The following is a 12,761-nucleotide window of genomic DNA, read 5'->3' as shown; positions in this document are numbered from 1 at the left end:
AACTCAAAAAACATGAAGAACAGCACAAAGTATTGACCTGGCCTCCAAATTTACTAGACGCCAAACTGATCAAGTATCTGTGGGACGATCCACAGATGTCCCTCCCTTCAACCGATAGAACCCAAAGACCCCCACTAACATTTTGTCACCAGACACTACAGGACACCCTCAGAAGGCCCATGTCCATTCTCTGATGAGTTAGAATTGTTTTGGAGTCACAAGGGAGACCTACACAATTTTAGGCAAGTGGTCTTAATATTGTGGCTGATCGGTGTATACCGCCTTTCTATGGTCGGAGCAGTGGGCTGCCATTAGTGTATCAGTGCTTACTCAGGGCACCTCATTTGTAGACACGGGGGGATGTGAACCTGTGACTGTTTGACCACTTACCACTCCCCCTTAAAGTGCATGTTTCCACCCGGTAACTTAATGAGCAGTCACTGTTTTCCTCATAATTAATGTAGATTTAAAATCATGCAGACAAGCTATAGAAAAAGAAACATAAGAATTATTATAATAATTATGCCTACAATATTGATATATAATATATCAGTTTGAGCATAAATGCATGGTAAGTAAAAGCTATAAAAACACTGTTTCATGCTCAGTCTTAACTTTTCTTTCCACAGGCAGGTATTGCAAGAGAATTGTGAGAGGGTGAGCGATGCCCTGACTCACCTGGAAACCAGGGATGGCACAGTGACAGTAGAGCAGCTGCTGAGCCTTTTACACACTTACAACTGCTCCATCCAGAGAGAGCAGCTTGTAAATCACCTGCACAGGTCAGTCCATGTCTTTATGAATCAGGAGGGACATTAAAGACAAATAATGAAAGCCGACAATGCAAAACAATAATGATGTGTTTCACGATGTAGATTAGTTTGATTTGAACCTCATTTTAAGAGCCTATTAAATTCTGTATTAGTCTGTAACCAGTGGTCGGCAAACACTGATGGTGAAACCATTTCCGTGAGTCTGTGATTAATAGAAGAGCCTTATCTACAGTAGGAGGTGGATAGAATTGAACTTATTGTTTGTTATTAATTGATGCAAACCATCTGTTGCACACCTTGTCCCCAGTGGTATCTGGAACTTGAAATTAGTATCATTTCCTGAGCCATGGCCAAATTTACTATAGGTTCAGGGAACCAAGAACTAGAAATAAGAGCACAGTGGATTCATATGAAGGCCTGTTTCTGTTACACGAAGGGCTCATTATACCACTTCATACATGGTTTAATTAGAAGGTATGTAAGCCATTGGTGTTGTGAGCTAAATGCTGATGTAAGAATGCTAACATACTCAGAATTTAACAATGCTAGCATGCTCTGCTTCTAGTTAAACTATTATGCTAACATTTGGTAATTATGCTAAAGACAAAGTATATTTGGGATTGTTGGCCCAAAAATCCATGAAAATCCATCCACTGACTGTCACTCAAAACCTAAAACTTGATCATTGAAGTCCTTTGAACAAATTTTTTTTGACAGCTCAGCCCATTAACCATTTCCATTGTTCAGTTGTATTACATGTTGTCCCTACCTTCTCCTAGGCTCAAGGTTTCCATGGATGATAACTACACAAGGCTAACTTACCTGGAATTCCTGTCTGCATTTAACCATAAAGTGGAGAAGAAACGCAAACCTCCCCCTGGCTCCCCCGATGCTGTGCACCAGATAGAGTCTCTGGACAACCTCAGTCCTGCCATGGCGCTAGCCAAGATACGAGATCTTGCCTCTGTCTCTGCACCCAATCTTTATAAGGTGACTAAGCCGACTACCACAGGCTTATTTATTTTATTTTTTTCATAACCTTATACAGTATTCCAGCTGATCAACTTGATGTGGCTATTCCAGGCATTCTCAGCCTTCGACCAGAGTGGGACAGGGGTAGTTGGGGCTCTTGAGTTCCGCCGGGTGCTGGAGAATTTTTGTGCTCGACTGTCAGACAGACAGTACAGGTACATGCTGACCAAACTGGAGCTGGACAGTGAGAAGTGCACTGTTAACTGGAAGGACTTCCTCAACAAGTTTCAGTCCCAGAGTCCACAGGTGAGAGAAAAAATATATACTTGAAGGAATAGATGTGCGTTTTGGGAAATAAATCTGATGCTTAGTTGCTCACAAAGCTGAGACACACACACATCTGAAGGCCAACATGTGAATTTGTAAAGTTTCATTCTGTGTTCTACCTGACCATAAACATCTTTTTAACACTTTCATTTAGTAGTTGCAACTGGATTGTGTTGCTTTTTGTATTACAATGTGTCTGTGTTTAAAGTACAACAACGTGCAGTTATTTCACCATAGTGTAAATTAAACTTTAAAGAAAAACATCATCCAGAGGATTATTTCATTTCAGGATTATTTTATTTAGTGAGAGAAATCCAGGCTGCTCATTAACAGAATTTAAACCAAACTTTTGTGGAACTCGTTTTAACAGCGTGAACCCTTAGTGTCAGTGTGCTTGGTAGATTTCCATCACTGCACCGATGTCCTCATAGATATCATACTGAATGGACAGAAACAAAAACCTTTTTTAAACAATATTAACCCTGTCCCTAATAAGAATAAGCTTTATCTTCATCATCTTTATCCACTGACTAATTCTAAATTAAATGTATTGACATTAACTAGAGCAGCTAGAAATGTGTTGCAGTTGTACTTTGTTTAGAGAAGCAGACATGGAGACAATGGATTTATTTTTAATTTGCTTTTAATTTTAATTGTTTATAATGATGGTAAATGGTCCTGCTGTTCTTTTCTACCTATTGGTAGTCAAAGGTAAACAGACATATCTACCCATTCACACACACACACACACACACACACACACATTTTTCTCCTCCAGGTCTTTTTTCTCCTCTTCCAAATCATCATTCTCCTCTTCCAGAGTTTTACTTGTCTTATGCATTTCATTCTTTCTCTCCAGTTCCTTGTTTTTCTCCTCCATTTCTCTCTTGTGCTCCACCACTTCTTTATTTTTCTCCTTCAGCTCTTTCTTGCCTGTTATTAAGTCTTTCAGCTTATTTCTCAGTTCTTCACCTTTCTCCACTATCTTTTTATTTCCCTCCAGGTCTTTATTTTTCTCCTCCAGATTCTTCTTCTCCCGCTCCAAGACTTTATTCTGTGATATCAATATTTCACTCTCTGTCTTCATTTGTCTCGTAGTCTCGTTCAGATGTTTAATGCTCTCCTGCAGTTCTCTCTGTTCTTGCTTCAGGTCTCTATTCTTGTCTTTCAGGTCTTTTCTTGTCTTCACCATTTCTCTCTTAGTGTCCTCCAGACAAAAGGTTTTGGAGTCCCAAGTCTGTTATCTCTTGCTCCAACTGAAGATTTGCCTTCTTGTCTTCTGCAGTTTTTATCTCCATTTCTTTGGTAGTCTCCTCCAGCTCTTGAATTTTCTCCTCCAGTTTTTTATTATTGTCTTCCAGCTTTTTCTTTTTCTTCTTCTTCATTAGTTTGTTCCTCTCTGCTGGATCTTCATGTTCTTTTCCTTCTTGTCTGCTTCACTAGAAAGCAGTTGTCTCTTTTTCTTTAGCTCTTTCACTTCTGTCTTCTCTTCTTCCAGCTGGTTCTTCAGCTCCTCCAGAGCTTTCTTCTCTTCCTCCATCTTTTCCTCTCAGCCAGCTTTGTTGTCACTGAGGCTTGCAGAGAAACTCTCCTTCTCCTTCTGGAGCTGCTGGATTTCTTGGTCTCTGTGGCTGAGTTCCTTCTCCAGGGCACTGAGCTCTATCTGGAGCTGGTCCAACATCTTGTTGGGAGTCTTTGAAGACGCCTCATCCTTCACCTCATTGGCTTTGGTTTTTCCCTGCTTCTCCAGCAGTTCCTTCAGCCTGTCAAGCTCCCACTTGATGGAGCAGTAGTCTCTGTAGAGCTTGTCCCTTTTAGAGACAAGCCCTTTGTTCTGCTTGCGCAGGGATTTTAGTTGACGTCGCAGATCCCCGATTTGCTCAAAGTACAAGTCGAGGTCTGTTTCATCATTGTCAGGAGTCGTTGTAGACTCCTGTCTGGGTGTTGGGCTGTTTGTTTGGGCCATTGGTCCGGGCAACAAGGACAATGTAGAATCAACCGTACACTGGACTTTAGAAGTCTGTAGCTGTCTGTAGTAGACTGAATCGAGGTCTGTAGTAGACTATATCGAGGTAAAAAAAAAAAAAAATTTGAGAGAATTAACTGGATCGCTGTAGTACGAACAAACAATAGGTGCACTTTAACAAAGTCCAGTATTTTGTAGGATGGTAGATGAAGTGCACAGATGAATCAGATTTTCTTATATTTGATATCTGTCCTTAGTTTATTTTTCTGGTATAAGTGGATTTTTGTACAGAAATGTAGCATTAACTTTGACTTTACACTTGAAGCGCTCTGTTTTAAAGTGCCAAAAAGTTGTAACCCACTGGGAGTAAAGGACATTGACTGTAAACATTATGTGGAATAGTTTTTCTTTCTTTTCCTCTTCATCATATGTAATGTATCATTTTCAATATCATGTGTAATACCAATCTGCAGTAACAATGTTTGTAAGTAATGCAGTTACTTTTTAATGCTGCTCGTAAAAGTGCATTGTAATGTCGCATCCTCTACTGTTATTTACTCTTTAAACAGCTTTTACCTTATCTCCGTATTAACTTTAATAACAATTTCCACTTGTTCTCCTCCTCTTGATGCACATTATTCTCATTTCTATTAGTACTATTTGTGCTACTGAGCTGGGGGGCCCAATAGGGATTTGTCCACTAGGTGGTGTTGTGTATTTAAACAACACTGATACCAGAAATAAACAGCAGGTGGCAGTAACTAGCAATCTGGTGGCAATATTAGTTGTCCTGATTGAGATCTGTTGTACATGCTCTTTTGCCCAAAGTCCTTACTAAAATGTTAAAAGGGAGAAAATTGGACACAGAGTGTTGAGTTTTCCAAGACAAATGGACCTGTTGCTATTTATTCATAAAGGTGAATGGGAAATCTTTATGCAGCAAGTTTAATGTTCAGCGCCATTATGAGACACATCATGGCAAAAAAAGAGCACGCTGCAAGTGTGTTATTTTTGGTACTTCGTGTAGGCTAGGCCTTATATTTAACTCATGATGGTCTTAAAAAGGTCTTAAAAAGTCTTAAATTTAATTTGTTCAAATCCTTAGAAACCCTGAACAATAACTTCCATTAGGTTTTGTCACATTTATGGGCTTCTTTTGACTTTGGTTGCTTGTATAAAGCAATTATGAGGTAAACATTTCCAATTTATTATCCAGATGTAGAACTATTTTGAGCATACCCGGTTCCAGTCAGTCACTTTTCCTCACAAACAGTGTTACATGACTCAATTGGAGCTCTGCTTAATCCTTGTTTGGCATAAAACCATCCTCAGACCAGAAATCATCAGACCAAATTATTAACAGCTGCCAAGACAATATCTTGTTCTTTGATGAAGATTACAGGCACATGCAAATTTGAGGGAAATTAACTATGAGTCCCAAAACTATGAGGCAAATACCTCCTGTCATCTCGCCAGGTGGAAATTAAATGCTAAAATAGATTTTATAATCTCCATTTTGACCCAGTTTACTTTTAATTCCAGGGGCAACTTGGGCTCAAGTCATGGCTTTGACGACTACGGCTTATGGGAACTATAGTGTTTAGAGCCAGATGATGTGTCGGAACAATGCATAAAACATGATATCCCAAAGATATTTTCCCGAAGCTTTTTGCATAAAATTACATAAAATATGACCAGCAATTTAGTTTGTAACCAAATCCCTGACAACATTCCCATCAGCTGCATGATGAAAATGACAAACAACATTGTGAACATGGTAGACATATTACATCTAAAGATTCAATTCAATTCAATTCAGTTTTATTTATATAGCGCCAATAACAATACAAATCGTCTCAAGACGCTTCACAAAAACCAGCCTGCAACCTCCAGAGCAAGCCTGAGGGCGACGGTGGCAAGGAAAAACTCCCTTTTAACAGGAAGAAACCTTGAGCAGAACCCAGCTCATGTACAGATGCATGTACTTTTAATTACTGCTGTGCTCTGTTAGCATTTAGTTCACAGCAGTGTAGTATAAGGAAGTGATTTCAGAAAATAACCTTAATCTTGTCACCACTCTTCATGCTAAACTAGGCAAATCATGCCTTCCCAACTAGGTTATTATGACCTCCTTATTTTCTCAATACTACAGATGTTGGAGAGCGCTTCGGGTAGAAACACGGAGCGAGAGACCAACCTCAGATCATCAATCCAGACCAAGACCTCAGGAGTCACAGAGCTTCTACGGCACGTCCAGGAAGGAGTCTCAGGTCATTTACATGAAATCACCAAAGAGCTGATGGAATTGGACCCCTCCAACAGCACTGAAATCTCTAAAGAGCAGTTCAGACAGCTTTGTGATCGGCACTGCCTGAGACTCACAAATGACCAGGTAAAGCCAGAAAAACTGTTCAAATAATTCAAAGAGGAGACGTTGGAGCTTTCCAACAACTTCCCCTGTGCTTTCAAGCTGAAACAACACAGCCTGGCATCAATCCATGCCTCCAAATAAGAGGATGAATCTAAATGTTTGTACATTTGCCAGTTCTGTTCTTTTTAGGCCGTGTTTCTTCAATTATTCTAATCACAATCTAATTTATCTTTGTTGATAATTATAGGCTGCACAAGAAAGTTAGTCATCTGTAAAGCCAATTTGCGTGTGGTGTGTAATGCTCTTCGGGGTATTAGTTCCTACAGTGTGGATGATTATGTGTATGCGTGTGTGTGTGTGTTTTCCTTTTGCTTCTCAGTTTGAGTGTGTGTGGAATCAGATGCCTGTCAATGAGCAGAGGAAGCTGCAGTACACAGAATTTCTAAAGCGGTTTGGTGGGCTGGACAGGAACCTTTCCCTCCCTGAGCCTGGAGGAACAAAGTCAGAAACAAGACCTTTTTGCTCAGACACTGGGGGTGCCATTCTGCATCGCACCAAGGTACAGTACATGACAGGATACACAGTAATCTCTTGACCCTGACTGACTATTCTTTTTTTTTTTTAAGCAATTGTCTTAAAATAAATCTTAAGCTCTACTGAATGCTGTGATTTTATTGGCAAGGTCCCAAGGAAATCACAAATGTATCTCTTTGGTGGTCTCTGGGATCGAATTTTTACATTGACTCAATATTGCTGCAGACATACAGAATCTGCAAAATCAGCAAACATAAAAAGCAATATACACGCAAGCAGAAAAAGGTACGCTAGCCACTGAACCGACGAATAAAAAATGACAGCACTGGAGTGAAAGAGAGCTTTGACATATGGGGGGACAACAATCACCTTAAACTCAGTCTCAGCAAAACCAATGTCTGGTGTCACTGAAAAAAGAGGCCCAATCTTTTTTTCAGTGTATGAAACAAGAGGCCCCCTGTCCCAGCTGTCACTGAGGAAGGTGACGTGAAGAGGGAGACCTCCTATTAGACAGTTGTGTGCAATACAGTCATGATTAGTGTATGCATTGATTGCTAAAAATGTGTTTTGTGAGGTTATTCATTAATCGGACCAGATACCTTGTGCCATGATCTGAGGCAAAACTCATTTAGAAGCCTAGTCCAACTTAGAAACGGACCAGCAGGCTAGCAGTCAGCTACCAACTAGCAGCCAGCAAGAAGACACTAGCTAACTATCCTAGCCAACAGCAGCCGGTAAGAAGTGATGGGACATGCAACTGCACTTCAACCAACACTCTCCCCTCGGCCAAGATTGGAAGAGGATGTTGAGATGTTATCTTCAACACAATGTGACAGACCAATCAGCCACAACATTAAAACTATTGAAAAGAAACTTATATATAACATTGAATAACATTGGCCATCTAGTACTTCACCATACAGTACAATGTTCTACTGAAAACGTTGGGACCTGGCATTCATGTGCATGTACCACCCACCAAGACCAGGCCAGGCAGCCCCACCCCATAGCAGTGACACTCCTTGTTGGCAGCAGCCGTCCCTAGCAGGATGCAGCCTGACACAGATAAGTCACAAGGTGTTGACCTGGCCTCCAGAGGCCCCTCCCCTCAACCCATAGGACACCCTCAGGTCCATTCTCTGATGAGTCACAAGTGTTTTGGAGACACAGGGGAGATCTATACAATATTAGGAAGGTGTAAGCCAAATTCATACAAGTAGCCTGACAACATTTGTTGGCAATGTCCTGTAAATGTGCGTGTTTTTTTTTTTTTTTTGGAAATCTCACTCGAAGAGTTTGGAGAGATTGTCAAAACATCTGCTGAATGATTGAAACCTGAAATCAAAGATTATTTTGGCTGGGTGTGCGGTCCATGTGATGTAAATTTTTCTTCCCATGTCTGTGACCTGTACACATCAAAGGACACGTCCCGTGCAGGACACTAAGTTCGGCATAACTAAAATTTCTGCATAGATGTTTTATAACTTCTTTAAGTGCTGATTAAGTCTGTTTTCTCTGTGTATGTAAATTGTGCGTGGTCTTCAGTTTTTTCCTGTTTTCATTTTACACATGATTCCAAAACTGTCATTTCACACATGCTCTCAAATTAACTTCACTGACACTACAGAAGTAAAATCGTTACATTTATAATAAACTGAAAATCAACAATTCAAAAGATAACTTGAATCACTTTAATTCAATGTGTAACCTAAATAAAACCTAAACATGCATATATGCTACATATATAATATGCTGTACATATATATGTGATAATAATATACATGTGAATAATACACGTGATAATAATTAATAACTGATTGTTTCAATTGAATGGTTACACAACTAGGAATAACAATAACTTATGATAACACTTTTTCTGCATAGTTTGTAAACCCTTTCCTGACCCCTCCTCACTCCTCTTCTAGTCGGCCCCCCAGTCCAGCTCCAGGCGTCCCAGCTCAGTGGGGAGGCCAGGAACAGGAAGCCCGTTGGGCAGCACAGAGAGGAGGCTGCGTGGGACAGTGCAACGCTGCTGGAAGGAGATCCAGAAGAAATGCGCTGAGCAAGATGCTCAACAAGACGGACACATCGGTGCTGCCTCCTTCCTGGGTGAGAAGCAGACCACACACAAACACATACAATACCCATCCACTCCATCTGCATGCCGTAATCTAACGGACACGCTTCTGACTCTGGCTGTGTTACAGAGATTCTCCAGTCTCTCAACATTAATATGACACAGGATCAGTTTGCATACCTGGCTGGGAAGCTGGACGTCATGAACGACGGTCGTGTTTCATATCAAGACTTCCTTCGTCACTTCCTCCTTAACTTAAAACCAGCGGAGGCCAAGGGGGCATTTGAGCGGCGAAAACTTCCTCTTCCCATCACACTGGTAAAAACAAGAAACATTCACATTACAGTCTGAAATTTATAGAAATATGTTTGAACAAACATCATATGAAAATTTGATTGTTTAGTTATTGCACCTTATTCCAAATGAACATTTCATTGATGTATATGGACACAGTGCATATTATCAATGAATTAAAAATATATTCTATTTCCATGTCACTTAATTTCAAATGAAATGATATTGAATTTCAGTGATGTAGCTCTCATCACTGACCATGGAGCCTATGACGAGTGGATTAAATTTGTTGTGGTTTATTTATAGAAAATACAACTGGTCGTAATGAGATGTTCTGAACCAAACAAAAAGGAATCCTGGAAAGACGTGTTTATACTAACATCTCTAATGTTTCTACATATGGGGCCACGTCTTGTGAAACTCTACATCTCATAATACAAGAGCCTGTTAAAGGTGCCTGTAGGCTAACTTATTTTCAGTCAACAAATAAGTTGAATTCACATCCTTTTTGATTTGAAGTGCTAGGGCTGTGTAACATTTGAAATGTTTAAGTGTTGTAACGTGTGGTTAACGCAAATTAATCACACTTTTGAACATATCTGATTTAAATGTACCTTTCAGTTACGTGTTCAAGTTTTTATCCAATAGTTTTCATGCTACAGTCCAAAACACTGACAAACACTGCCATGAATATTGATGTCTATTGCAGTTTAACTCATCAGCAGTAGATGCAGACAGCTGTGTTGTTGTCGAGAACGGGCGGAGCTTTAGATCTGAACTTGCTGTGTCAAGACATTTTCTTTTTCTGGTCGTGTTTCTGCCCATTTTGTTGTTCAACTACTTAAGGGATTTTTTGTCAGTTTTGACATTTCAGGGAACATTACTGGCCTCCTTTACTATGAATTTGCTACAACCACACTTTAGATTCTGCTTGCTTTCCACAGTGATATTAAATACAATTTGAGTTATCATTGCGTTAATTTTGACAGCCCTAATATGCGAGCTAAAGATGCTAGCATATTATGTCTCCACAACACAATTAGCCAAATAATTTTTAGACTGATGTACTGCAGTCTGTGAAAAGATGTTGAGGAACCAACAGTATCCAGAAAGAGCTTTGTGGCTGATCAGTTACTGCAGTGGTTTAAATCTTTATACAAGCCAAAAGAGGGAAATGGGAAAATCTTTTAATCATCTTTTCAAATAACTGAAGCTGTAGAATTTACAATTTGAAAAAGTTGAATCTGCCATGAGTTTAGTGTGAAGCGGGGACAAGGAGATGTGCTTTCAGTTAGACATACCCATGCTGAGCACAATTCAAATGAGCCTCATAGTCCTCCTCCTTTCCTCTCTTTAAGGTCTGATGTATTGTAGTTTTATTGGCTGCAAGTTTAAATTGGGTTACTGTTTAGCGAGGGGAGGGGTGGCTCTGGAATGTGAGGGGGTGGTGATGGGCGACGGCGAGTTGCCAGATTTTGTAAACTCAGCAGGGACCTCCCACCCTCAGGCTCTCGACTATCACCTCCCATGACGGGTAAATTGGACGCGTTTGTTGCGTTGCAGTGCTTTTTTTTTGGCACGGGGAGGTGTATATGAAGCTTTGAACAATGACACACGGGTGGGCACGTTCTAAGAGGACCCCTGCCGAGCAACTAAGCAGAGCCCCAAGCTTCAGCGGAGCGTGTGGGTGAGGGCCTAATCTGGCAGCCCACGAGCTGCAACCTTCCAAACCAACTTTGGAATCACAAAGACCTGCATTGTCTCGACCGAACCAACCATCTGTGTAGAATTGCAGAGACCCCCCTCCCCCTCCTTCTCTGCATGTTATCTGATTCGATGGTGTGTCTGTACACGAGTTTACAGACTAAACCTTATTCTCTGATCACACAACAGAAAACACTTTCAAAGCTCGTGAAGAAGTGAAATGCTATTGATAATGTGGGGGCTCTCACCTCTATTTGTTGCTTTCTTTCTCATTGTTCGTGTGTTCCTGCGTGGACCCGGTGCTCTGCACTGCCATGGGATCCAGGCGAGGCCGGGTGTTCTCAGCAAAGACTGTGTGGAGGTCATGTTGAGGATCTACGAGTCAGTTCGCTCGTCTTGGACTTCCGTCAGACGGTGCTTCCTGGCGTCTGACTGCGACCGTACAGGAAGTGTTACCATGCAGGACTTCAGGAGGGTGAGAGCACCACCTGGTCTGCTGCATCTCGGCAGTGTCGAGCAACCTGCTGCTTTATAAATTATTGATGTGACCGTTTGAACTCCATTGTTTCTTCTATCAAAATGTCTGAAGGAGAGTGATGGCGGGTGACTGTAAATCCATGAAGCTCTAGTGTGTGGCCTTACAAAGCCACACACACACACACACACACACACACACACACACACAAATTTGCTTGACAGTCAATCAGTAATTTTAATTGTTTAATTAAGCTGAAGGTTGTAACAAGACCACGTTGACATTTTGGCCCAGGAGAGCATCAGCTGCCACTCCTGCTTTATTGTCCCTGCCATTTACCTGCTGTACAATTTACCGACGACAACGTTCCCTAAGCCAATCGATAGAAACAATTAGCCACCCGGTTAGGATTGACATCTCCTAAATCCCCTCACAAGGACACACACAAATTGTGCACACGAATACACTCCAGTTTAACTTTTGCCGGTTTCTCCCTGCAGGTGCTGCATCGTTTCAAAGTGAGTCTCTCGGCCGAGGAGTTCTTCCACCTCAGCTCTTATTTTGACGCCAATACTACGGGGAAAATCTGTTACGACAACTTCCTTTGGGTGTTCCTCCACTGACCTTCGATCAGACGCCTCCAGCAGCTCTCAGGTTTACTTAGTGTCAAGGACTTTGCTGTATTGGTGTGGTAATACGTCCAAAAAGCCTGGGACATCCTATACTTGTTGACACAAAATCTAACTTTAATACTGAACTAGAATGTGACTTCTTTTCACTATATCTGTTAGGAATTACCAATCATAGATGATACTGGAGATATTGTGACTAGTTTTTGATTGGTGATGTTGTGGATTTATTTGTCTGAACTTTAGGGCTGGGTGTTGATGGAGCACTAGTTGCTGGATGACCTCCTTTGCCAATAGATAGTTTATTCATGCTGTGGAAGTTCAGTAGGGAGTAGGGAGCAGTAGGGTATAACCCCTACTGCATAGGGGTTATACCATTCTAGGATTAGTCGACTTTACTGCTGTTCCATAACACTTTATGCATCATGTTAACTAGTCACTGATCGTGTGACAATAGTAACATGGACGCCTCTGAGAAGGCAGGTGAGGAGCACAGTGGGTCATTGCAAAATGTATATCATGGTATTTTTCATAATTCTGACGGTATCACAATATATTACGTTTTTTGTTGTTTTTTTTCCATGCATAATCACAACATCTTCTACTGGTTGAGAAAGGAATTAATGCACTAGATTGACT

The 12,761-nt window shown here is 40.9% G+C and overlaps 1 protein-coding gene across 1 annotated transcript in view; it reads left to right on the top strand.

Annotated features, from left to right (window-relative positions):
* The window catches only part of LOC124999762 (EF-hand calcium-binding domain-containing protein 6-like), a 52,399-nt gene extending 39,638 nt beyond the window's left edge, over nt 1-12,761 (top strand). The window contains exons 20-28 of the mRNA XM_047574777.1: nt 630-782; nt 1,553-1,763; nt 1,857-2,051; nt 6,191-6,430; nt 6,789-6,968; nt 8,869-9,052; nt 9,151-9,338; nt 11,344-11,493; nt 11,994-12,761. Coding sequence (XP_047430733.1) covers nt 630-782; nt 1,553-1,763; nt 1,857-2,051; nt 6,191-6,430; nt 6,789-6,968; nt 8,869-9,052; nt 9,151-9,338; nt 11,344-11,493; nt 11,994-12,116 — 1,624 coding nt within the window. The 3' untranslated portion in view covers nt 12,117-12,761. The remainder of the gene's footprint in view (nt 1-629; nt 783-1,552; nt 1,764-1,856; nt 2,052-6,190; nt 6,431-6,788; nt 6,969-8,868; nt 9,053-9,150; nt 9,339-11,343; nt 11,494-11,993) is intronic.

The sequence above is a fragment of the Mugil cephalus genome, chromosome 22, assembly GCF_022458985.1.
Source record: "Mugil cephalus isolate CIBA_MC_2020 chromosome 22, CIBA_Mcephalus_1.1, whole genome shotgun sequence".
Lineage (NCBI taxonomy): Eukaryota > Metazoa > Chordata > Actinopteri > Mugiliformes > Mugilidae > Mugil > Mugil cephalus.
The sequence above is the reverse complement of the archived record's forward strand: the minus strand, read 5'-3'. Positions and strand labels throughout refer to the sequence as shown.